Source organism: Gavia stellata, chromosome Z, assembly GCF_030936135.1.
Source record: "Gavia stellata isolate bGavSte3 chromosome Z, bGavSte3.hap2, whole genome shotgun sequence".
NCBI classification, from domain to species: Eukaryota; Metazoa; Chordata; class Aves; order Gaviiformes; family Gaviidae; genus Gavia; species Gavia stellata.
In genome coordinates this window covers 54647688-54675406 of record NC_082637.1, presented here as the reverse complement: position 1 = coordinate 54675406, position 27719 = coordinate 54647688, and the positions used below count along the sequence as shown (strand labels likewise).

The following is a 27719-nucleotide window of genomic DNA, read 5'->3' as shown; positions in this document are numbered from 1 at the left end:
GAGGGCGGTGGAGGGATGCCCGAGGGGACAGTGCGACGGCTCTCACTTCCCCACCCTGCGGGGACCCACCGGGCGCGGGGGGGAGGGAGGGGGGCGCAGGGCGCCCGCCCCAAGCCGGGGTCCGGCTCCCTTTGTCCGGAGCCGGTAACAAAGGCTCTGCGCCCGGGCCGCCTCAGCCGCGCGGCGGGGCGGGGTGGGGCGGGGCGGGGCCTCCCTCCCTCGCGCGCCGGCTGACAGTTGCGGGCGGTGGCGGGTTTTGAATTTAGTCTCCAGCCGGCGGCGGAGCGCGGCGCCCGGCCCGCCTCGGATCGCGATTGGCCGGGGGCCGATCACGTGGGCGGCCGCGGCGGAGGGTCGGGGGCGCGGGCCGGTGGGGCTGGGCGGGTACCGGCCATATTGGATCGCGGCGCGGAGCCCGCCGGTGTGGCGGAGGGGCTGTTGGTACTGCGCGGGAGGCGGCGGCAGCAGCGGCCGGCTCGGCTCGGCCCCCGCCCCGCCGGTGTCGGCTTGGTTCTCCTGTTACTGCCGCGGCACCTCCCGCCCGGTCTGCTTCCTTTCCGCTTCGCTTCCCCCGTAGATCGTGCTCGTCCCTCCCGCCGCTCCGCCATGGCGGCCGCCAGGCCGGCCGTCACGCCGCCCGTCACGCCGCTGGGGCCACGGAGCCGGGGCTCCACGGCCGCCACGGCGCCAAGCCCCACGCGCCTCTCCCGGCTGCAGGAGAAAGAGGAGTTGCGGCAGCTGAACGACCGCCTGGCCGTCTACATCGATAAGGTGCGGAGCCTGGAGACGGAGAACAGCGCCCTGCAGCTGCAGTTCACGGAGCGGGAGGAGGTGCGCGGCCGCGAGGTCACCGGCCTGAAGGCGGTCTACGAGGCCGAGCTGGCCGACGCCCGCCGGGCGCTGGACGATACAGCGCGGGAGCGGGCCAAGCTGCAGATCGAGCTGGGCAAGATCCGCGCCGAACACGAGCAGCTGCTGGACAGGTGAGCGGGGACGCGGGGGGCACCTGTGAGGAGGGGGCACAGCCGGGTCGGGGCCGGCGGCTGGGCTGAGCGGTGGCAGCCGTTCCCGCCTGCCGGGCGGGCGGGGAGAGCCCGGCAGCGGCCGCCTCGGCTTTGAATGAATGAGCGAGAGGCAGCGCTGCCCTGCTCCGCCCCGCCCCGGCGGGAAGCAGCGGCCCGGCCCCGGCCCCCGGAGCGCCGCCCTGCGTCGCAGCGCCCGCCGATCCCCAGCCGCGCCCGTGGGGACGGCGGTGGCTGGCGCTTGGCTGCCGGAGCGCCGCCGCCGTGTGCCCGTCGCTCGGGAGGGCAAGCCTGCCGGCTGAAGCGGCGTTTGCGGCACCCTTGAAACTTCGCTCGAGTTCACCCTCATAACTGAGATTGGAGGGCCCCGGGTTTGAGTCAGGATGGCCCTTCACCACCGCCACCCCCTGTACAGACAGATGACTCTGTCCGTAAGGCTTAAGCTGCTGCAGGATGAAAAATTCAGGGTGATGACAGTTTGTATAGTGGCCGTTGCGGGTCTAGGCTTTCTAAATGTCCTTTCCGAAAGATGTTAACTTCACAATACGAAAATACACGAGTAGGTCGTAAGTATAGTTTACTTAAAACAAAAAGTAACTATAATTTCTGTTCATTTTGCTGGATATTCGGATGTTACAAAAGGTAAATTCGTGAGGAGATATCCTCGAGATTGCAAGCTATATTGCACAGTGCCAAGATCTCCACTCTTGCAGTGAACTGATTTGTGCCACTAGATTTTGCTTCTTACACATTTGACTTGATTCAGTTGTTTATTTGCTTCCTTGTTTGTGTTCACCTTAACTTTGATTTCTGTGACTGCTGTAGTTTTCCATTAGCAAAAGATAATCTTCTGTTTGGGCTTTTTTCTGCTAGTTAGGCCCACTTACCATTCTAACTTTAGTCTTGGAATCACAAAGTTTGTCAATGGATTGATGTTGGAAAAAAAAGAGCACAGTTGTTAATCTTGCTCTACTGTTGTATAACATGTCAATTTTGATTTTCAGTTAAATACTCTCTCAGCCCTGATTTTTCGTAATGAAAAAGCGTATTGATGTTTTCATGTGTCTGCAGACAGCTCCAATATCTTTTGGTCTTTTAACTTTTCATTAAAAAAAACCCAAAAGCAAACAATGAGCTTCTAATTAGTGAGCTTAGTTATTCTTGTGGTTACTTCTTGGTAGCCCATGAAGGTCTTACATCGAAGAGATTATTGACAGTGACAGGAAGAGCAAGGTGCAGCGGCACACAGACACCAAAATGACTTGACTTGAAAGTCAGATCAGGAATTCCATCTCTTAGTGACTTTATGGAGGAAGATACACCCTTCTGAGAAGCTGTCAAAAGAGTGTATGTGGAGGACTGTGGTCAAGATGCAATCTATAGTAGATTCCCTTTCTGTGGCTGTAATAGGGGCACTTAATAATGTGAACATGTGGTTCTTCATATTCTCATTTACATTTTCCTGTGATGTCATACTTGGCAAAAACCTCATGATCTGGGGGGAGCAGGGAATTGCTCTTGTGCTGCAGCTATGACCTCTTACAAAGAGTGAAGTCTTACTGCTTGATAGTCCATCAATACCAGTCTCAAACAGATCATCTTTGTGCACCACAGAACACAGATCATAGTTCAGGACAAGAACTCCTAACAGGGCCACCTGAAAAAAACAGGGAGTTTTCAGGCATGTTTGGTGCTATTGTTAAATTCTTGAAGAGTAAACTTTATCTTGCCCTTCCTTGCAAAATACTCATCCTGATCGCCGGAGTGAGATTCATCTCATCTACCCTTGGTTGTGAAAGTTTGCTGGTGGGTGCATAGCTGAGCCAATCTAGCAGTGTGCAGATGCAGAAGCAAACAGTGCCATATGTTCCCATCACCCTCCAACCTGTGGTTCTGACTGTTGTCTTGGTTGTTCAGCTAGCTAACTTAGGTCATTAAAATAGCAGAAAGATGCTCACTTCATCTGCTGGTCTAGTTTTCTGTCAACAGAGAAGTACCAGGACTTGTGTATAGGAGGTGACTAAGAGCAAGGGAGAGGAGTGGGCTGAGTTGGGACTGCATTGTTAGGTAAGCTGCAAAATTTTTGCTTGGCTTAGGTGTACTGGTAGCCACATCATAAGAATCAGATTAGTGGTGGCTAGGTATTTGATTCCCTTTAGTGTCAATGGCGATAAATGGTAGGAGAAATTGCTCTCAGGATGTCCTGCATCTGTGGAGGGAGCATAGGTGATTCACTACTTAGTTGGCTGAAGTTGGGCAAAATTATTCATGGTCTAACTGGCCTTCCTGTGCTATGTGAATATTTTTGCAGGTGTTATTCTTGTTTCCCCAAACACACATGCAACTCTGCTTTCTTCAGTTATTCTGAAGTGCTTTATCCATTTATTTTATTGTAGTCATCATCTTTCAGTCCCTTGCCTAATTAGTGCATCAAACTCAAGTGTCTAGTTACTTTCAAAATGCTGTAGGACTTCTCTTATTCTATCTTTATAAAAGTTAATTTTAAGGCCTGGTCACCTATTTGCTGGATTCTTTTGATTTTTCTGACGTCAGTCTCATGTATATGGTGTGATTTCCAGAAGCTTATTCTGTTCACATTTTTAATACCTCAAGAAAAACTGCTTTTGTTTCTATAGTTGATACTGCTATTATAGTGGACTTGTTGCATACTCTACCTCTAGAGTGCCTGCCATGCAGTGGGTACTGCTGTAGCTAAATATGAAGGCTTCTTTTGATATTTCAAATCTTAAATAAGTAGGGAAAAATGTGAGGTAAAAAAACCAAACCTCCCTATTTCTGTTCTGAGGAAAGGATGGGGAAATGATATGCATGATTGTGAAAGTAAAAGGAGGCTTGTGACAGGGAGAATGGAGATAAGGCAAAATAAATCTCTTCTCTCAAGACTGTATTGTGGAAAAAAATCCATGTACTTTTGAGTTCAGGCATATAGAATTCTTGGATAGCTCTTAGGAGGTAGAGAAGAGGGAGATCTTTTCTCTTCCCTAATATGTGAAAGAATTGGGAGAGCTTACTAATTTAACAGTATTTCCAGTTAATTTCTCTTTCCTGATTAGGCAAGACTTTACTGTATGTGTTCCCATTGGTGATAGCTGTTGTAGAGACTTCCCTGTACTTCCTTCCTTTAAATAGTATGCTTAGCTGTGATTGCCATGTTTCTGCATTCAAGGGCTGTAGAAGACATGAGCAGTAGTTCAACAACCTAAGCTCATGCTGCTAATCGAAACTGGTCTTGGGAACTTGAGGATCCTTGCTCTTGCTTCCCTAAGTACCGATTTTCTGTATTGTGTGACTGCACAGAGAACTGAACTGAGAAACTGATCTTGCTGGAAAACCAACACCGAATGGGCACTGTTGGCCTGAGAGAGTGGTGCAGGAGAATGGCAGGGATTCACAAGAGTACGGTGTGCCTCCATCACTCTTTAGAGCAGGATAGCTGTGGCTGGTAGCTAGGCTACTATGGAGACAGTCCTTTCAAATAGGGGTATCAGGTTATCATTAGATTCAAATTGATGGTGGCGAGGTGAGGGATTGTGGCTTCAATGAAGATCTGTCTGTGAGTGGAGGACTGACAGCATTCTGGGCATGTAAGCTTTAATGTTACGTAGAAAACTTGTCCGTGCAGATGGATTTCCAACGACTGGACTTGCTCGTGAATAATGAAGGTGAAACCAGATAGTTGCCTGCAAATAAGCTGGATCTTCAGCTAAAGTCTCAAAGTGTGTGATGATGCAATTAGCAGCAAACTCCTAGCTATCAATTTTAGGTAGAGTGCCCTTCCTACCTACAGAGCAGTGTGGCGTTGGCTGGGACTTTAGATTACTGCAGATTTCATGTTCTTTGTCTGTTTAGCTCTTAATACAGGCAAATTAGTGAAGGACATGATCCTTCATTTCATAATGTCATCATTTAAGTAGCAGATACAAGAACAGAGCTCTGAATTGCTTCATCACTCCAGCATCCTACGGACTGCATTAAGTTTCTGCTTTTGGGTGGAAGTGTATCATGCTTTCATCATTTGCAATAGCTGCAAAACAGGGAGAACTGTAGAGCCAAGATGGCAGAGGAAAAATTCTAATGTGTAACTTGAGTGATTAACAATGGTTTACATTGTGAAGTTTGACACAGCTGTGTTACCTAGTAATGTTGAACAAGGGCAGTTCAGTAAGTCAGTCTTACTGTTACTATTGTGTTACTCAGTCTGCTTATGGGTCAAGTTTCAGGATAGGTTTCCATTGGTGAGGTGAATGTTCATTATGGGCGCTTATTTAAGTGTACAGCAGGTCAAAATCCGTAGCTGGACTTGTCTGTATTCTGATTTGTCATGTGAGATATCGTGCTGTTTAGGAAGTGTGAGCTGGTGTTAATGCTAGTTCATTTAGGAAACTCCTTGTTTACATTTGTCTTTGGCAGGCTGAGATTTTACTGTGGCAGTTTTCCAATGCTGAAGTACATCTGCTGTCCCGTAAGAGGAGACAATGTGATGAAAGTAACTTTGAAGGAAATTGTGAAGGTTTATTGAAGATTGTCAATGACCATTATATCCATTACCAGTATCATCAAGTGTTCTATAGAGTGCAAGCATTTATAGTAAATGTAATTGTGGCAAGGAACTAGTTTTATGCATTTTTAATGTTTAAGAGATTATTTCTCTGGCTCTCTTGCTTTGTCTTTTCAATTAGTCTTCCTTCTCATCTGTATTGTGAAATGAATTTCTGCAGTGGGATTAGGCAGTAAAATAAACATCAGTAATGGCTTGGTATCAGCCTATGGCTTGAATTACTGTGCAAGCGCATGGCACTCTGCAGCTGGTACCTTGAGCAACTACTCAGAACCATGTTGTGTTAACGCAAGCAAAATTCTAACAGCTGTTCCACGGTTTCCCGTGTGGTATGCTGTAATGAACTAGAGGAACTGTTTTGAGGAAGTTAACTTGAAACTTTTGAAAGCATATTTTCATTATTGTAGGTGATCTCAGGAAGTGAGGTGAAGATTGGTGGCTGGGGAACTGCTGAGCTTTAAACTGAAGTCTATCACTTTTCTGATGTGTACCGTAGAGAGAGCACCCAGAGAAGTAAGGAGGGGAGTGATTAACTTGTTGCACAATAATTTAAGCAATTGAAATGTAAGAATATAACTTAAATTATATAAGAGTGTCTTCTATGCAGTGTAGGACCTAACAATGCAAGGAATGATTTGCTGTAGGGTTAAAGGTGGTCTCAAATACGGGGACATGTAATGATAACATGGTAACAGGCAGGCAGTGACTTGATATATATGCACTGCATGTTTAAAGGTTCTGCCTAGACTGCTGGTTAGAGTAGTGGGATTCGCATAGTTGACGGACCTCTTCAAGAAGTGTCACTGCTGAGCAGTAAGTGGCTAGAGATGATGTATGTTTAGTGTTGATTCCAAACACTCAGCAGCTGTCTCCAGTTAAATAAAATGGGTGACTTGAGACAAGTTGAAACCAAGTTACTTATATTTATTTACAGAAAGGCAAGATTGCCCAATTACTCTTACTGTCATGTTGATCTATATACAAAATCTTGAATGCTTTCAGACAGATGTTTCTTATGTTATTGTAAATCACTTCCTTACAAAGCATAGCCTTACCGTTTTGTCTACCGTAAGGGAAAAAACCATGAAAAACTGACTGCTAGCTAAACAAAACATAGAGCATTAATGACTATAGCTGGTTTTGATTTTCATATTTCTCTACAACTGGAGTGGAAAACCAGCTCAATGTGCAGTACCTTGTAATTTCATACGGATGTAAATATAGGCTGCATTATCCTGAATTACAACACTTGTGTAATTATGGCATGAATTGGCTGAAAACCAATGTTTTTCAAGGAGGGTTTGGTTAATGTTGGTAATGCTTAGCTTTGTGGTCTGACTCTGTAAGTACTAGCAGAAATGAGTGGGTGGGTGGTGAGAAAAATCTCCTGTAGAGTGGTGGCATCCTGCACTTTGTCAGTTTCAAAGGGACTTCAAATTACACCTGAGCTCTAGCTACTGACTGAAAGGAGCAGTCTTTCTGCTTACCTTGCATTAGGTGTGTGGTTTGTCTGGCTCCAGAACGCCAATTCAGCTTACTAAACTGGTATAAAATTATTTTTATCTCTTTTCCTGTGTGGCTTTTCTACTAACTTAGCAAGAAATTTAAGGAGCTTACAGGAAATTCTAGGTTATTTTGTGAACCTCAGGGTTGAGGGAAGAAGGGTGATTGCACAAGAGCATGAAGAGGGAGCCTGCCTCTTTCAGTGAGCTATTCAGTGACTTGGCCATTTTGCTGAACTGCAAACCAAGTGATCCAGGTAGTCTCAGCAAAGCAGTGATTGCCCCTTGATATCTGTATTTGAGAGACTTGAATTAGCTTTAAATGAGCTAGTGCAGGTAATGAGACACAACTTAACCACAGTACCTTTTAGTTGTGTTTGAGTTGATTTATTCTGCTTTACAGGTTATTAAGTTTTGGGAATGGTGAGCGAATTAACCTGCTTAGAAATCTGTGCTCCAGCTAGACTGCATCTGGTATGAACAATTAGCTTGTTTAATGGTGAGCTGGGCAGATGTGGGGGGTTATCTGTATGCCTGACAGTGGCACTGTGGAACACTTACTGCTGTCAGGTTGCTTGAGTGGTCGGAGTGTCTTGGGGAAAACAGATTGTATTATTTTGTTGTGGTGTGTGTTAAGCCATTTCTAAAGTATATGTGGCTGCAACTGCATTAGTGAGAGCTGTGCTGGTAATGCTAGGTAGGAGTGAGACTGAGTTCTTTGCACTCTGTAGTGTCTATGTGAGTTACATGTTGTGGGTTAAATTTCTGAAGTGTAAGTTTTCCCTAAAGTGCAGTGAAAATGAATGGGAACTGGCTCCTTTTTAGGCAGATCCTAGTTCTACACTATATTAAAATAAATTACAATTCCATGTATAAGAAGATCCACACACTTTGAAGTCAGAGAGAAAAACAAGCTGCTGCTTTGAAGAAGGTGCAAGTCAGCAATTACTTGTTTGCTTTTATTTTTTTCATGAACCAAACTACTTGAAGGAGTACAGTTCTGGCTAATTTATGAACACTACAACAGGAAGATGTTTGAGGTTTTTTTATTTGTTGTTTTGAGATGTAGCTTTGGCTTTCTGTGGAGGAAAAAGCTGGCTATTGTTGAGAGGCTGAAGTTCTTCCTGGTGAAAATTGCTAGGTGTAAGGGTGAAGTATAAGTTGTATACATTTGGTGTTTGTTTTTATAATTCATAGAGGCTTTTCTGATCTTGTTTTACTTCTTTCCCATATTCCTTTAGGGCTGGCATGACACTGCTGAGTTGCTGAGATTTCATCTGGCTTTCAGTGTTTGAAGTGTTGAGGTCCAGTTTCTGTTTTCTTTCTGAGAATGTGTTCAGATGAGCTGTCTCATAGTTAGAGAACTCATAACACTAACAACTAATAGTGCTTAATTTTAATTCTTTTTTTTCCCTCCTTTTATGACTTCAGTTGCATTAAATTCTAGAACGGCTTCACAACCAGTTTTGTTGCAAACAAGCAAGGAAGGTACTTTGGACTGATGTAACTGGTAATACCTAATTTAGTGCTACAGGTAGTTACTGGGTTTTAATCATGTTGTTGCTAGTTCATATAACAACTCTTTCTCTGCTGTCCCAGTTGCAAGAGGTCTCTTCTCAGCTGCCTATGAGTTTGTAATTGGTAGGGGTATTTGCATTAAAAAATTAAAAAAAAAAAAAAAAGTAACTTTAAGGTATGTGGGGCGGTCTTCCTGTTTCAGAGTCCAGGATAATTTGGGGCAGAGTGGGGGGTGGCACACTGTGGCCCTGTGTATGTGCAACTTCCTAGTTTCAGGATCCAACTTGATAGGCTTGGTTTCAGCATGAGGTCTTGTGAGAAAGCCTCTGTGAAACAGTTTCTCCATGTTTTGAATAAACTTTCTGCAGCAGTGATCAAACAACAAAGGCCTGATGTAGGTCTTCATACATCTCAATAGGTGATGGAGAGATTTTTATTACAGAGGTAGCATAGCAAAACACCTTTCCTTCCCTCTTTTTCCTCCTTTGCTTACAGCTTCCTTGCATCCTGAAGTTCTCAGAGGCCTGGGTGGGAGGGGAGGGACAGGACAGAGGCCTCCAGTGAATAATGCAGAGAGCTGAAAGTAGGAGGCCCCCCGTGGCCAAAACCTAAATTCTCTGGTTTTGTCTGAGCTGTGGACCCAACTGCTCTGAACTGTTGGGTCTAAGAAGTGGTATGTAAAATGCCATGGAGGGACTGGATAGCGTTGAGCAGCAGAAATTAAAAAAAAAAAAAGTTCAGTATAGAAGAGTGTGTGTGTGGGTTGCAGGCTCTTGCAGTCTACTCCTTCTGTGAGTGTGGTGTTACTCAACAGGAGCGAGATTAGCTGGTGCTAAGTCTGTTAGGTAAAGCCTGCCATCTTGTGGCTGTAATGTTAAAACATACAAACGTTAATTTTATTTCTTCAGCTGGTTTTTTTGTAAGCCTTTGTGCACACACCTCTCTTGAGCACAATACTAGTTGCATATGCTTGTTTGTAATCTTGGCAAAGCATCTTTTACACTGGAAAGTCTCTCCTTTTAAAATGCTGTGTTGATTTTACATTAGTCTTATTTTGCTGAGAAGCATTACTGTTGTTTCTTATAAGCAGTACAGTGATTAAAAAAGTAGTGAATGTTTTTATGCTTTAACACTTTTGAATCTTGTTCTTAAGTCTTTATCCAGTTTTCAGTCTCCTCAGTTTAGTGTTGTGAATTCTGTTTTTTTCACTCTGCAAAGAGAAGTGTGAAAACTGAAGAATGTGCTAGCTGTAGTCATATTGAGCCTGAACCTGCCCATTTCTGTAAAATGTTCATAGTTGCATTATAAACATCTGGAACTTCTATATGCTACTGCTCTTGCTAGAGAAATGTGGGTATCCCAGAGAGAAAAGAATCAACTTCAAGGTGGAAGAACTTGTGTTGCACATTTAAACACAGCTGCTTGTGCCGTCTAGTCATTTAGATTCCTGAGTATGGTTTTCCTTTCCCTTATTTTTGATAATATCCTGTTGTCACGTTATTTGTGAATAATTAATTTAGGCTGCAAATTGTGTGTTTGTATTTATGTGGCATTACTTTACTTTTCACATTTGACTTCTGTTTGCATATGCCATTTTAGGGAATAAACCCCTAGAAACTGTTTAACCACTGGTATAGACACAAAAACTAATTTGAGTGGTAATTTGAAAAGCTTGTGTGTTTGCTTTCGTAAAGAAAAAGACACCAGTGCAGTTTCAGTGTTGGCACAGACTATTGTATAGAGAGGATTTGGCTGTCTTTCCTCAGATCTGTGGAACTGTGCCATTACCTATGATTAGAAGCGTGCTGGAAAGCAGTTCACTATGCTACAGTTTCTGCTTATGGAGGACTGGCTTATAAACAGTGAACATTAATTTTCATTGAGAAGTTGGTCTGTTAACTGTAAATGGGCTATTTGCAGCCCAGACAGTGGATCTGCCCAAGTTCCTGCCTGGATAAAAGGCAATGAAGATAATTTACTTGTTTCCACTCTATGGAAAGAGCCTTCTAGTGGGAGAACTTACTTCTTCCTGTTAAGATTCTGGTGAAGGTAGGACATTTCTACAGTGGCTAGCTAAAGAGAAAACAAGAGGTGCCTTTAATAAACACTATAAACACTGTTTCCCTTTCTGTGTATGCCTCTTGGACTTCTTTGACAGTCTGAGTTTCTGCTATATTTAGGTTTCTACAGCCCAAGCAAAATATTAATCTACTGTTACATTGGATGAAAAAGCAGACCTAAGGAGTTGATTTAAATTAAATTAAGCCAAGACAAAATGGTTTTTTGGGTGTATCTCAAGTTTAAGATTCAGATTGCACCTTGTTTTAATAGTCAACAGTCTACCTTGGAGGCATTTCTAGACTTTCTTACCACTTTCTCTGATTATTTCAGCTATGCAAAAAAGGAATCTGATCTTAATGGAGCCCAAGTCAAACTTCGAGAGTTTGAAGCAGCCCTGAATTCTAAAGAAGCTGCGCTGGCGACAGCCCTTGGTGATAAGAAAAGTCTGGAGGGAGAAATTGAGGATTTAAAAGATCAAATTTTACAGGTGAGAAGAAGAAATATTAATTATCAAGCTTCTATCAGCAAACGAGGTGTTTTTATATATAATACATCCATATTAAGAGCTGTCATTCTGGTAAAATGCAACTTTGTAGCCAAAAAATGGATGCAAACCTGTCATCTAGTCACAACTAGAACAAACCTTGGTTCACTGTCAACATTGGAAGCAGTATTGAGTAGGTGTCTGTGTCCGGTACTGTTCAATTTATGAATAACATGAATGGTGGAATAGAGTGCTTTTAAAATGGCAGACTCTGAAATTGCAAGGGATGGTACTTATGTTGAAGAAAGCAAGTCAAGAGTCAATAAACTTGACAAATTGTAGAACTGTTTCAGGGGAGAGACTGACTTCAGAAATACAGATAACAAATAACTGACAAGTAACAGTGTGTGCTTCTCTCTGGCCTCCTTTTGGTTCTGCCAGTGGTTTTCCGTCTTCTGGGCATCTGATAGAACAAAGAGGGGAAAAGAAAATCTTGTGCTAGTTTTGTTAACCCTTTGAAACACATGATTTGTGGTCTTAAACACCACCACCTCAAGAGGGTGAGTTGGGGAGACCAGGAAACTGGTATTTGCCATGTGGAAAACCTGAAGTTTTGTAAGGAAAATTGGTAAGTAGCATTTTAATGCTAGTTACCAGTGTGAAGTATCTAGAAGTGACTTGTGCAAGCGGTTGCAAAAACGGGAGAAAAGACATTAGTGGTCTAAATATTGGATTTGATTGTCAAGTTCAACCGTAACATGTAGTTAGCTGTACTTCTGGGTAGCTGAGGTCATTGTGTTATGCGAGTTCTGCTACGCAGCCATTGTTATGTTGATTCTTGTATTTCTTTTTCTTAAAGCTTGAAGTTTCTTTAGCTGCTGCCAAGGAACAGCTTGCAAATGAAACATTACTGAAGGTGAATCTTGAAAACCGTTGTCAGAGTCTCACTGAGGACTTGGAATTCCGTAAAAATATGTATGAGGAGGTAAATGCTTTAGTCTCAAGAGTTCATATTTTTGAAGGGAAGATGACAGCTGGGGGGGGTCATTCGAGAATACTAAAATAATGTAGGTTGGGAGAGACCTCAGGAAGTCATCTGGTCTAAACTCCTGCTCAGAGCAGGCTTTACTTTTAATCTAGCTGGAAGATGTCCCAACTTTTTTTTTTCCTAGGAAAAATGATGTTGACTCAGAGCTCTTGTGACAAAATGGCTTCATGTATCATGTTGTTTTGTGTTAAATTCTGCCCGTGGTATTGCAATGTACATGTCTTCTCATAGTAATGAGAAAGTAGGTTAATAATTGCTTGCATAATCCCTTTATGAGAAATAAAGTGGAGAGGGACTCTCAACCAGATGCTATGGACTTGTACTGATTTTTAATTTCAGAACTTTCTAATAGGATGCTTTTAAATAATGGAAACAGAAAATGATGAATATTGGTCTTTTAGAGCTTTTTCTTGCCACCCTCCCATTCACTTGTAGTACTTGAAGCTTTCCAGGAGCAACCTTAGAGCAGTAAGAAATGTACCTAACCATACTGTGTTTTGTTCAGTGTGCGCATTTCTTTGCTAGTTGTATTTTCAGCTTTGTTCATGTTGTTGAATCCTTTTTCCCAGAGACCATGGGCAAGCATACAAATAAATGGGAAAAATGCTGGTTAGTGAAAGTGACTGTTTAATTTCACAGTACTTTCATTTTGTGCAAGCATAGAAGATATTGAAAGAAAGGGGGGGATGTATTTCTAAAATCTAATTGTATTGAGGTGTATTTGTTGAAAATGCAGACAACTCTCAGAAGGAAACATAACTTTACATGCTGATGGTGTTCCAGCTCTTATTTCAATTACTGGCTGTTACAAAATAAAGTACTATGCAGATCAGACTGGGGAAATGGCCCAGTGATTCTACTGAAAGTTTCAAAGTCAAACAAACTAATCTAATGCTGATCCACAAGGCTAGCTAAAGTCTGTATCATTATCCACTCAGGGGATAGTCTTCTAAAACTTGTTTTGTCTTCATATTTACTGAATGTTGTTTTATGTTTCTGTTTTTCTTAGGAAATCAATGAAACAAGAAGGAAACATGAAACTCGCTTAGTTGAGGTTGATTCTGGGCGTCAGATTGAATATGAACATAAATTGGCCCAAGCCCTTTGTGAAATAAGAGAGCAGCATGATGCACAAGTGAAGCTGTACAAAGAAGAGCTTGAACAGACTTACCATACCAAAGTGAGAACATCTTTTCATACAGTTGTCTGATGGACTTCATTTTTGTTTTATTTAATGGAAAGATACCCTAATTACTTTCATTTCAGAGGATTTTATCATGGAGCTTGGTTTAAAATTACCATGCTTTTGAATGTGAATTTGCATTTTCAGGTCTCATTTTGGGAGCAGGTTTAATCCTCAGGAAGTACAATAATAAAGAGTAGGAAGCACTGTGTGAAGGTGAACTGTGGGGAAAAAGTGATTAGTACTGGGATTATTACAAAATCAAGAAAAGTTCATGTGTTACTACATATCAGCTGTAACATAGTCTTGATGATCAATAAGGTGTCCCATACTTTGTATAAAACTTAATTCATATTAGGGTTTGCTGAGAAGACAGCATCCTGAGTCCTCTGACCCTGTACAAAACATGTGGAAGTTTTGCCACACCCATCGATTTCTGCTTTTCACTTCTCTAGAGAGGAAGCATACTCAAGCTGAAATCAGTTATACTTCATAATTTCCTTCCTCTCCTATGATTCAGCATTTCTGTCAGGAGGGATCCTGATGTCTCAACTGAACCTGGTTTCTGTAGCTGTACTTGTTGCAATTAGTATTTTTAAAAACAAGGTGGGATGTTAGGGCAGAAAAGTTGATAGAAACTGAATTTATTAGCATGGTTTTCAGTCTTTTCAGTCTTTACAGTCTTAACAGTGTGCAGTTGCTTGTCTTCAGGGCTTCAATCCGACTTGAAAAAACTTACTTAAGATATCTCCAAAAATCCTTTCATAATTGAGGCTTTCTTGTCCCCTCTCTTCAGGTATACTGTTTCTGTATTTTTGGACTCTTTTATTTTAAAATTCTTTTTAGATTCCATTTCATCAGCAACTACAAGTTCAGTCAATAAGTCAGTGGTGTTGCTCAAGTGGATGTAGTAGTGTTCAGCAGGAATGATGTAGCCAGTTTAAAAACCTAAAAAATTATTTGAGCTTGAAGTCGTGATAGAATGAAGCAGTAGTGGCTCATGGCACTGATACTGTAATCCGAAGGCACATTACCAATTTGCTTATGTTGGCTGAAAATTAACATAAGTTTGCTTGTTTTTAGAGAATTGGTTATTTCAGTTTAGCTTCTTCTATTTAAGCATACTCAAAAATGGTGCTACAGTAATTAAATATATAAAGCTAAACATTGGCCAGCGTGAAAACTGAACTTAGCAGTCCAACTTCAGTAATGTCTACAAAGGAACTAAGTTTTTAGTCCTGGAATAAATATTCAGAGGATTGTGACTTCAGGTAGGGCAATCCAGTATGGTAATCAGCCACCATATTTAACCCCTAAAGAAAGAGGTGTTTCATTCTGTTAGAGCTGCAGAGAGGAACTTTGCAGCTTAGTGTTGTGAGTGGGTTTTAGTGACTCATTTTTCTTTTATTAAAAGTTTGAAACTGATGTCTTAACTTGATCTCTGCAGCTTGAGAATGCTAGACTGTCCTCTGAGGTGAGCAATTCTGCAGCCAACTCAGTAAGAGAAGAACTGAATGAAAGTCGCATACGAATTGATAATCTGTCTTCCCATCTCGCCATCCTTCAGAAAGAGGTAACAAGCTGTTTGTGACTCTTCAGTCCTGCTAATTACAGTTGATTTTTTTTTTATATTAAAGGACTGTCTTTCCCTTAACTTGCAAATATGTTCAACATCATGACTTGAATTTGTCTTCTGTTCTACTGTTCTGAACTTTTTCAAATTTCTTAATGTCTCCTTTCAACAAAGTTGATTTTTTTTTTTTTTTTTTTTTTTGTGCAGTAGCCTGCTACAGAGTGAGTATTTGAAAGGTGGTACTGTTAACTGGCTTTTGTGGAAACTTTTGTGGATAGATGGGACAATTTTAGACAAGAGCTCTGTATTAAGTTCTTGACATTCTAACCTCTTTAGTTCTGTTCTGTAGTAATTGGACAGCATAACATAGGATTCCACAAAGCAACATTCAAAGCCAGAGCTGGAATATGCAGTCTTTGTCTGTTTGGTGTCCCTTTTCATGCTAGATACAGTTAGCATCTAGAACTCAAAAAAAAAAAAAAAAAAAAAAAAAAAAAGAAAAAAGTGATCTTACCAGGACTAGGATGAAATATGAGACTGAGAAAATACATAAAATAACTGTACTCAAGCATTTGTAGAGCAGGGTCTTGAACAGAAAGTAATTGTACTTAGTCAGATCACAAAGCACATAGATCACATCTGAAGAAGTGTGGCACAACCCATGACAAGCCATATGTGCAGTACTAGCTTATTTGATAGGATTAATGTCATGTGCATTGCAGTGGAAAATCTAGATTAAAAATGAGAAATGTTAGGAGTTGGTTCTGAAGTGGGCTTTTGTAACTTGCTAATCAGTTGAAAATGCAACAAAAAAATTATTTTTTAAAAAAATATAAAATATTAGTAATATTTGGCTTTGATCCTTTCTGCGATAAATTTTGAATTGTATTCCTCCTGTACAGTAGACTCTTGTAGGACTTAAAAGTCTGTGTAATTCAAGTGAAGAATATAAATGCAGGGGATGTTATTTCATAATTTTCCAAAGAACTTGGCAGATACTAGCATGAGTCTTCCCAGTTTTCCTGTTATATAGACAAGTTAGTCTCTGGAGAAGATCAGCTGATGTAATGAATGTGCATGAGGTTACACAAGAATTCCATTGAGAGTTTTGTCTACTTAGATCTTATTTCTGCCTTTAGATTACCATCATCTTTCTTTTGATGGTTCAGTCAACAGGCCTTTCTGAGGGTTTTTTCCTTTTTACTTTAGTTAATTACCTGTGTGTTGTTGCTTACTTGGGAGTGACAGCTAGGTTCAGAGAACTTGCTTCTGAATTTGCAGAGGTGTTGGTTGTTAACTTCAGGGCTATCAAAATCAGCTTCTGCCAGTTTGACTGTAATTGTCCACCCAAAACCCCATTTTGCTGCTGTTTCTTTTTTTGGTAGTGCTAGTGATGTCAACCAGTAGACTTTTGTTTTCCATTTGCTAGCACTAACTTTAGCTTTGTTCTCTTGGAAGAAGACAACTCTTTTATCACTGGTGCTGGTCTGGTTTGAGTTACCAACACTGAGCTCCATAGTAGTTTCCACTGGGATCTTCTGCGTGACACTCAACTCCTTTTATTAAATTCCTTATCTGACTCTTAACATTGACAACCAGTTACACTGATCTTCTGCATCAGCCTTTTAGACTGCCTGTTTTCATAGTCTCTGGACTATGATGACTTCCTAAGTAGAGTGCCTGCATAGCAAACTTGGTGACTTAACCAGTCAAGGTGATTATGGGGCATTGTTTCCCGTGTCTGTCTTTTTGATTAAAAAAAGTCTCAGGAGACTGTCAAACAGAAGAAAGCATGCTCAGGGAAAGTAAACCTTAAAGCTGTCATCATTTGGCCTTTCTTTGATAAGCATTCCATTCTGTATGTATAATATTAAGTTCCACTGGCTTGATGTGATTTTTGAAGTGTATGTCAAATTAGCTTTCTTCATGGAACACTTAACACTGTACTTGCAGCACACCCTGAAGGCTTTAATAACAGGCAGAAAGGCTTTCACTGGCAACAACCCCTATTCCTTTAGAGGAACTTCCTCCCAGAATTCAGAATTGGCAGCAGTAAACTGAAGCAGGAAGTAGACATCTGAAAGCTAAAGAGCTGAAGGGTCTGAGGTACACTGAGCTGCACTTTGAATCTGTGTCCTGTCCAGCATATCTTAAATGGTTTGGCTCTTAAGCTCAGTTTTTTCTCAACTGAGTAAATTCAGGTGGAGTAACATATTTTCAGATCTCAGAAAAATGGAGCAGGTAGTTGTCTTTCAAAAAGTATGTTGTAGGTTTCATTGGAACTTACGGTTTGTAGTAGATGAGGTGGAGAACAGGAAGTGGAATACGGGTAAGTTTGAATTCAGAAAGGGGGGAGCATGCTTAACCTAATGTTTTGAATTCCATGTCACCTGAATAACAGAGCACATGGAGGTTTGGGTGAGCTTTCCTCTGCACCACTGACGTTTTCAATACATTCTAGTCCAGAGCATGGCAAGATAAAGTGCAAGAGCTTGAGGACAGCTTGGCCAAGGAACGGGAAAACTGTCGCAAAATACTGTCCGAGAAAGAGAAGGAAGTGGCAGAGATGAGAAGTCGGATGCAGGAGCAGCTGAGTGACTATGAACAACTTCTGGATGTTAAACTGGCACTTGATATGGAAATCAATGCATACCGGAAATTGCTGGAGGGTGAAGAGGAGAGGTATGAAAGAATGTAGCAACAAATGCTGGTATCTGTGTGCTTCCCTTACTTGTCTCATTCTCTATTTAAAAGGCAGTTCTTACTGGGAATGCATTTATTAGGTGCTTTACTACAGTTTCCGAGGCCCTGTTTGTTTTTGCCCCCTCCTGTCTGACGCACTTACTTCGAAGTCTCCATGAGATCAAGCTGCTTGAGTATCAGACCAATAGCTCTCAAGGGAACAAATACCATTCTATTAGGATTTGGCACTGAGGACATAATGAATTCTCATTTGTAGGTCTATTTGGTGCCATGGTTAATATTCTTTTTCAGAGTTAGTTACAGGGTTATTTAATCGTTAGCCAAATCTCTTTTAAGTGTAGCATAATTTTAATAAAGTAATAGGTATTACAGTTGCCCAGCTTGTCAGCTAGCTGCATTTTCCACATCTGACCCCAGAGTTCATCAATACTGAGTATTTTTGCCTGGTAAGTCACAGCTGCCATTTAAAGTAGTTTGATACTTCACTGTTCTTTGACATCCTGCTGGTCCAGGCTGATTCCTCTCAAGTCTGGGGATGAAATAGCAAAAGCTCTTGTGCCACAGGGTTTTTGCATAAATCTCTTAAAGCAGCTTAAGTCCCCGTAAGAGATTTCTTTGCTTGTTCTATCTACCCAGGAATGCAGTCTTTAACAAATGCAGAGAGATGCCTTTATGATTTTTATGTAGTAGTCCATCAATATTCTATGCTCCAAAAGCATTAATCATCTATTTGACATCTTATTCAATTCCTCAAAAAGTACCTAAGGCTTCACTTTTTCATGTAGCATGCTTTGTTTACTATATTCCTGTAATATAGGAAGAGGAGAGAGGAAGAAAGTTTCTAAAAAGAGGTGGAAAAAGTAAAATCAAAGTTTTGTTGTATGTAGATTTGTATGTAGATTTTGTTGTATGTAGAAATCTTTGTATGTAGATTTCTTCCTTTCTTCAATATAGGATGAAACTTTCTTCAAGTCCATCTTCCCGAGTGACAGTTTCACGGGCTTCATCGAGCCATAGTGTGCGTACAACCAGAGGGAAGAGGAAGAGGATTGATGTGGAGGAATCTGAAGCCAGCAGTAGTGTTAGCATTTCCCACTCAGCTTCTGCCACTGGAAATGTCTCTATTGAGGAGATAGACGTTGACGGAAAATTCATCCGCTTGAAGAACACCTCTGAACAGGTTTGAAAATGCTCACATAATCATGACTTTACAAGGGGCTGATGAGAGGTAGAAGGTATCCTCAACACGCTTTCAGCCCTAAGGCTTCATGCTGACCCCGGAGCTAAAGCACACCGTATAAGAAACTAGTGTGTCACAAAATAAGCTTTCATATAGTACTCTGGATTGATGATGACTTATTCCTAATGATTTTTAATGCTTTTCATAGCAATTGTTTAATTGCTAGGTTGCCCACCCAGCAAAGCGTTACATCACTCTTCAGAGTTCTGCCTTGCAAGTGATGTGCCTGTAATGTTACAGATAACATTGTCACTGGTAGGAAATACTGCAAGGAGATGTTAGGCTACTTTAGAAGACTTCTAAGAACTTTCTCTACCTTAAAGACCCCCAAAAGAAATACGTACTCATGCAAAATAAATGTTTAAATGCAATTACTTGCCTGTGCCCCTTGTACTTGCATATAGCTTCTCTAAATCAGTTTTCCTTCTTCCTTGACTGCATCCACAGTTTTTAGGAGCCCTCAGTTCCCATGCCAAAGCCACCTTTATGATGGCTACTCAGATTATTTCATTCTATGAATAGGTTGGAGTTTGTATTGGGGGGAACATGCATATCTATTTGTCAACAGGTACTTCATTTGAGTAATAATAAAAACTTTTCTTTTTGTTGCCTTCAGAATGATGCTAACTGTTACGTTCAGTACATTTCTCCCCTGCCCCCCTCTCCTGCCCCGACATTACTTGTAATTTCTGCTTAAAAGAAGTCCTATGCTATACACAATTCTGTGAGTCATCACAGGAGGGGTTGGAGACTGGGGACTATAATTTCTTAAATTTCTTGTCTGGGAGAAGAGAGAATTGAGCATTGTCTCATTAGGACACCAGAATTACAAGACCTAATTTCTTGCAGCCTTAATTTCAGAGAAGGTCTAAGTAGTTCTTGCCTTCTCCTGTGCTGTCTGTGTCTCAGCTGTGTGTAGAAGTGTTTTAGCTGTACTCTTTTTGTTTTCAGTGACACATAGGCTTTATCTAATGTCATCAGACTCTTTACCTTCATTAAAAGGCAGCTCACATTGATGTTTTAAATGGCAAAGATTGGTCTGGTTCCAAGTGTCTTAGTCCCCTCTAATCAGTGAAGACCCAGAAAGACTCCTCCAGATGGTGATACGTATGTGTCTTAATTACCTGCCTGGCATGTTGGCTGAGAGTGCCGACTTCATTTACTGAACGGAAGAAACTTTGACAGCTGTCTTGGTCTAGACAGCTAAGTGTTTAGATGACTAAATTCAGACAAATCGAAGTCTACTTCTAGTGAGTCAGGACTTGCCACTTTTTTCCTTTTTGAGTTTTTCAAGTGTATGGGATTTCCTGCCCATCACTTTGTCTACTGCTTAGGTTTCCCCCCCTTTTATTTAATTTAACTACAATTCATTGTTCCATGGGAGGACCATCAGTTCTGTTACCAGTAGCCATGGATGGTTCATGGTTATAGCGCTTTGCCAGGGGTCTAGGTTTGAGCAACAGTCTGTAGTGCAGGGTAATAAGCTGTACTTGGGGAATTTTCACAAGTGTTTGACAGTTTCTGTGTGCGTATCTATCTATATATAAAAAATCCTCCTTAAGTATGGTATGTTTTGTTGCAATGACCAACTAAATGTCAGCATCCATTAAGATAAATAAGATTGTTTATTTTAGATCATCTTAACTGTCTGTCCTCAGACCCCAGTGGCAACGGTTTAAGGTTTGGAAACTGTCTGTTGGTGGGAGAATTTTAAAAAGATCTACTCTTGTTTTGAAATAGTCATTCTGTAATGATGACTTGTATATGTTTTTCTATTAGATTTGCTAGTGCTTTTCAAGTAGTTAATAGGCAAAAAATAATTGAAAGGAAAAAATAAGGTAGGTTTTGCAAAGGAGTGTGTAGTGGGAGATGTGTATATGTAGAAACACATTTTAATATGACTGACTGAAGATTTTGTTTTCTAAGAAGCCTGCTTGTCATTCTGTGTGTTTTCAGAAAAAAGGTATTCTGTATTTGTAAGGGGATTTTAATATTTATGTATTTTTCTGGATTAAGCTACAACAAAACTGATGCAAATTATAAACATTAGTTAATATAGCATCAGAACTGAAAAGCAGGATGTATTAAGCTTTAATTTGAAATACGAGTGAAGACAAATCTAACTAAAATTATTCTAATTGCACGCTGAAGATCAAGTGATAATAAACATTTTTACTGAAAACTTTGTGCCTCACGGCCTTATATGTAAAATACCCTACACATGTAACAGAAAACGACTGCTGATAGAAATTTTTTTTTCTCCTTTTTATTAGGATCAACCTATGGGAGGTTGGGAGATGATCCGAAAAATCGGAGACACTTCTGCTAGTTACAGATATACCTCAAGATATATACTAAAGGCAGGCCAAACTGTTACAGTAAGTTGTCAAGCTTCAGCTGTTCAGTTTAAAAGGGCTTTAGGCCAACTTGTGTGTCAATAAGACACAAGGTTTTTAGTTTTGTCCTTTCTGTGTGCATGTTCAGAAAAGAATGACCTATACTTGTATTGGGCATTAGTTGTATCAATTGCTGGGAAGAAGCTGGACAAAGCCACATTTTTCAGAAACTTACTTTCTATATAGAGCAATAATTTTGACCATAAACAGGTGCATTTGCATATTCAAAAGTCTCTGCATTAAAAAATGTAGGGTTTTTTTATTGTAAGAAGCTTTGGAAGTAGGTAGGCAGAGACTTGTATTTTCTTAACTGGAAGAGATTTACTAGTGTCACTTAAATGGAATACATTAACTCAATAGATTACATGGAAATGTGTAAGACTAGCAAATAATGCTCACATGTGACTTCTTGTAACAGATCTGGGCTGCAAATGCTGGAGTAACTGCTAGCCCTCCCACTGACCTCATCTGGAAGAACCAGCATTCTTGGGGCACTGGTGAAGATGTGAAAGTTGTACTGAAAAATTCTCAGGGAGAGGTAAAGTGCCTTAGAGGTGTTTAAACTTGTCTTTCTGTGGTGCCAGCCCTATAAAGATACAGGTAGAACCATTGTTAGGACTTTACACATGAAGGCACATGAGTGTTGGGTAAGGTTTTCCCCTTCCGCTTTCCAACCAAGCATACTGTACCCCTGTCTGTCTTGATTGCATTCCTAAATTGCATTTTATTGAAGCGTGTGAATTTTTTTTCCCTGTATTGACTATAAGCAGTAGAAGAATGACTTGTTTTCATTTCTCAAAATCTAAGTAGATTAGCACCAGATCTTTAGAGGAGTCAAGTCCTAAAAATAAAACTCTATTGCAGGAGGTGGCTCAGAGAAGCACTGTCTTTAAAACAACAATACGTGAAGGGGAAGAGGAGGAAGTTGAGGAAGAAGCAGCTGAAGTTCTGGAGGGAGAAGACCTTTACCACCAGCAGGTATCTTGTTTTAGGTTAACAAGTTTATTTAGGTTGAAAAACCAGATGTCTAAGTCATGGATTTTTGGAAAAATATCATACCTGTTTGGGTGTGGTTGTTCTTTTGTTTTGTTTAATCAGTAATTTAATGGAAGCATGAAGCTGTGTTACTAAAACCAGTATAAAAAATATTACTTCACATATTTCCTTGATGGAGAGAAGTAGATTTTTCTTAAAGAAAGATTTAAAAGCGTGACGATTTGGGGATTTTTTTTTTTTTCTTAAACTCTGTCCTGACAAGATTTCCCCCAGGCCGATTGTTTATGGTAAAGTTTGGCTTTAGGTAAATTTAGTTTACCTGTTTAAGTTTTGAGAACTTAGACCTCTCATTTTCTCTGATAGAGGAAATAAGAGATTTGAAGACACTATCAGAGAAGATCTCTCTCGCATGCTGAAGAAATGCAACTCTGAAGGCAGTGGAAAGGTGTGAACTTGCAGGGACGATATAAAACATTTTAAAATATAAGGGAAAATACTGAGATACAACGTACTTGATTGCTCACATTCTGAGTTTTATCTAGTAACTTACTGTTTTGACCAGTTCTTCTAAAAAAAAAAAAAAAAAAAAAAAGGAAATGTAACAAACATAAGTTTCTGCAATGCAAAGTTATTATGTTACAGTTAGTATATTTCTTAGAAAAGATAACATAAACAGTAATTAAGTGTGTGTATATGAACAGAGGAAAAATGGAGAGAGTTGGCTGTGTTGGAAATCGTAGTTTTTGGCAACCATGGTTTTTGGTGTACAACTGAATCATAACTTTGTGGCATTTAATATAGAGTCAGGTTTTTACTGCAGTTATGCAAGTACTGAAGTGCATCCAGCTGCTCTTGTGGTTTCTGGCATTGTGTAGTTCAGGTAAAGTTTGTGCCTTAGTAGCTTTAATTACAAAAATGTTACAGAGAGATTAGATTTCTTTAGATAAAAACTCTCAAGGTACTTTTATGTGCTCCTTGTTCACCACCTGTCTAAACTCGATGCTTTTTGACTTGAGATTCAAATACGATAATTATTTCAGTTGTGTTTTTCTGGTACCTGTCCTTCATCACCTCTCATAGGAAAGGATACCTAGCATTCTTGTACTTACGGGGGGTAACAGGTTTTATAGTTTTGCATGCGACTCCTGCTTAGACCATGCCAGGCTAATAATATACTGTACATTTTTAATATATGAAATTTTTTTGAGTTGCTAAATCTTTTACTGCTGGATTTTTTCAAAGATGACTCTTTCTATTCATAACAGGCAGACCCCAAGACATCTACGAGAAGCTGTGTGGTGATGTAAACGTTGAGTCAGCCAAGTTCCTCAAATAATGGTAATCCTTGCCTACAGTACAGAGTCTTCTCAGAAGCACAACATATTTTTGTATTTTCTGTATGTGAGTTTTTAAGCTGCAAGTCTGATTGATGGCCTTAATTTCCTTTGCCACTGAAAAGGAAGTTTTGTAAAAGAAGTTACGTGTAACTTTCTCGCAGAATGCGAATTGTTGACTCTGAACAATGTACTGTTTGAAAAATGATGTCCCTGTCCCCCAGGTTTGTATGCCAGTCTTGTCTTTTTTTTTAATTGAAGCCTTGCTGGAATAGAAATATTCCACTGTGTTTTGGGGATCGATTTTCTTAGATTACACCACTTTAGACTAGCCAGTTGCTGTTGACCTCTTTATATTTAGGTGCTGTTGGGAAAAGGGAAGGCATTTTCGATACTATGAACTCTTTTATACTGGAGACTTTTTTTCCTATGGCGCAATCAAGGCTATAAAACTTTTTTTTTATAGAAAAGAACAGCTTTGTTTGGAAAAAAAAAAAAAAAAACCAAAAAAAAAAACAAACCAGCAAAAAAACCCAGAAAACAGCAAAACCAAATCAAAACAAAAAAAACACCCACAAAAACCGTAGCCCAGCTGATCATGTAAGCACTCAGAGGATGAAGGATGCAGTAAAACTCCTTATTGGTACTCTTTTCCTTTATTTAGATTTCTTACTCTGGAGGAGGATTCATGTTGAACATGTTAGTTGTGTTGTTAAGATAGTGTAACCAGCTTAAATTTTCTTATGTGACTTTTTTTAACAATAGACCGCTGTTTTAATGTGGGTTGTCTTGCTTGTTTACAATTTGTAGGAACAAAACTAAGTCTTTTAGGGGTCTAGTCTACATTTTTATGGAAAACAATTGTAATTTTGTCAATGTTGAAAGTTTTTCTGTCCTCTCTGCATTGATCTAATGTCTGAAAAAGCTTTGAATAAAATATCTCTGTTTAAGATGTTATCAAGTAAAGCTTTTGGAATTCGCTTCTTCCTAGAACAGAGCTAAAAGTTGAATGAATGTTGAATGAATGTTGAATACTTGGAACTAATAGGCTTTGAAGCTGGTGAAACATCCATGTAAATGGAACAGTGGCAATTGACTTGCAAAGATTTCTCGTATGTTCATTCTTACTGGACGGGCTTTTACTACATCATACAAGTACCAGGCTGAGCAGTTTAAGCATAGCACAATAACATAAATAGAAATTTAGAAATACTCTAAGCAGTTATCTTCATCTTAGTCTGTAAGTATTTTTAAATGCATGGCCAGAATTTTGGAAGTGATTTGAGCATTAGTCTCATGACAAATTTAAGACTTTAACATGGCTTTTATCTTGGGTAAGTTCCCTTTTCTGGTGAACTAAGTGGTGGCATTTCAACCCTGTGCCAGCAGAAGGCTGGGGGGGGGGAGTGGCCAAGGGTTATGCAGATGGATGAGGATTATGGGGACTGCTTTTAACAGTAATGCTGGCTTAAACAACTGCATTAAACCATGGTGTAATACTTTATTTAATTTCTTGTTTATATTTGAATATTTACATAGTATAAATATTTTGATGTCTTTTAATTATCATTCTGTATCCTGTAACATTCTGAATACTCTTCAGTTTCATCTATAGGAATAATGGCTTTCTCTTCATTGTAGTCTCAGATATCTGTAGGCATACACCATATAAAGGAACACGTATGTTGTAAGAAAAGGTTAATTTCATTCCTTGTTTGTTGTTTTCAAAACTTTAGCACAGGCTAGCAAAAGTGAAGACTTGATTGGGCCAGTTAGATAGGACTGTCAATCTCTCCAATCAGTAGTAAAGAAAAAATACTTTGCATATAGGCATTGGGTACCTAATTCTTAATTTGTAGTAGGAACCTGCCAGTATAATCAAACATTCTTGGTTATTGCTTTTGTAGAGCTGTATTTTGTCACCAGGATGATGGAACAGTGCTGTAACTCTCTTACCTGAATGTGTAGCTAGGAACTGCTACTTGAAACTGATTTTCTCTGTAAAGATAGCTTTTACATGAGTCTTGTGAATATTCTGGTAATTCAGCACTCTTGTGATGGATGACAATGGGAGAAAAGATTATTTTAGAAAAATTATTTTGCTGTTATATGTATTTCTTTAACCTAGCATAAAGAGCGTTGGGAAACACGAATGACTCTTCTGGGGAGTGTGTGTGTTCATGTGTGTTCACTCTAACCTTTAGAGGGAAACATTGTACCACCAGGTGGAGATCTCACTATTCAAATATTAAAAAAAAAAAAACCACCAACAACCCAAAACTTCCTACACTTCCCTGCGCGTTCCACAATAGCTTTTGAAAGTTTCTGCTTCATTGAACAGGAGCAGCTTCTATTCTCCTACCTCTTCCCTATCTTCCCACGCTCAAGTCCAGAAGTGCATTTTGATTACTTCAAGGTAGGGTGGACCTTTCCTTCCTCTACTGAAAAACACCAGCCTCAAGCTTGTGGAGGGGTATGCATTATGCCACTGTATGCAGCAAATGCAAATTTTTATGGCAATACTAATTTTTTTCTCCTCTGTCACACAATGTCTATGAGTGCTCTTGTTCCTGTTAGTGTGAAACTGCATTCAGAATACACCACCACAGCTGTTGTGGTTACTGCCATAATCTACAGCTGTCTGGGTGAGAGAAGGCACACCAATGGATTTGGTAAAGGTATATGACTACTGAAAAATGACGTAATTGGTTATATGCAATGTTATGTGAAATGTGTTTGTGTTTTCTGAAGGTTGTTAGTCAGGTAGTGAGCTGGAGAAGAAGCAAACAATATCCTACTTGGCTCTGTAGATGTGTTCAACTTGTGATTAAAATTTTAGTAGGTATTTTTATTACTACTGTTACAGTAATATGTAATGATTATTTTTAGGTAAGTTCAGTCCTTTCTAGAGTTGGCAACCAATATGGATTAGCATTATCTGATACAGATCTGTTACACAATTGACAAGAGATACAAATTGTATCATCCTGGCAGGTGAAAACTGTTCAATAACTTACTCCTTACAGCTAGAAAAACATATTACCAGAAATGCATCTGTTCAAATACATTCATTCCTGTGAAAACCAGAATAAGAATTTGTTTAGGAAACAAGTGGTTTGTCTTGTATGGCACTAGTATTGTATGATGAACACTCCTGAGGTAAGGTATGCATTCCTGTCATCTGGTCCTGTTTCTATGGAAGTTTGATTTTTTGGGGGTCTGTTCACAGCAAAAGCAGTAAACTTGCTTATAGTGGACAAGTTCATTAATAAATCCCAGTGTAATGAATTGTAGCCCTGTGGTACAAGTTATTTTACACAGGGTAAAATAGCTCTATGCTACAAGTTGTCTTAATGCCTCTGACTTCTTTATTCCTGCTGCATATACCTACATCATATTTGCCCAAGCAGACAGCAAAATATAGAAAGAGAAATGAATGTATAAATAATGTAAATGCCTTTTCTGTTCAGTAGATGCTAATTAATTTGTCTGCTTCTGTAAAAGAAGTAATTTTAAATGCTGGTCTCAAATTTTCATGGAGAAATTTAACTGTCTTATCAGTGTATCTTTTTGATACTAATTTGAGGGTTTCTGGAGTAAAAAGGGTGTTTTATGGGGGAACTCCAAACCTGTGAAACAGTGCCTTTTATATTCATACTGCACTGTAAGCAGTATAGGTACTTATAGTAGAAAGAAAAATGACTGCTGCTTTTGCAGAAATAGCTACATTGTAATTGATGATGACATATTTTTTTTCCAGGCAAAGAAAATAAGTAGTTGATAGGGAATAAAAGCTTTTAAAGCTTCTGTCCCAAATAGGACAACTAGTACTAACTGGTGATTTTTATAAAGGGAATGATGGATGTGAATGCTTATTTACCCTTTCCTGGTATATGATGGTTAATCTCAAGGAAACACTGGGACACTTATTTATAATATTCAACTACATCCATTATAGGATTATGGCAAAAGTTAGCTATGTTATCTCAGGTTTTGTTTAGTGTGCATTTATTGCTCAGAGTCCTTTGCTGCTCGCCTCTGGTTTCCTTTTATGGGTTTGTGTAAATACAGGACTTGTTC

General features: G+C 39.9%; 1 protein-coding gene across 1 annotated transcript; it reads left to right on the top strand.

Moving 5' to 3' along the window:
* Positions 1-606: 606 nt before the first annotated feature.
* On the top strand, positions 607-24558 carry LMNB1 (lamin B1). Its single transcript, XM_059834022.1, has 11 exons — positions 607-983; positions 11013-11169; positions 12026-12151; positions 13224-13394; positions 14845-14970; positions 17432-17652; positions 18628-18853; positions 21187-21291; positions 21728-21847; positions 22174-22287; positions 23571-24558. Exons 1-11 carry the CDS (start codon positions 607-609, stop codon positions 23610-23612), a joined length of 1785 nt encoding a protein of 594 aa, XP_059690005.1. The 3' UTR covers positions 23613-24558.
* Positions 24559-27719: the final 3161 nt, after the last annotated feature.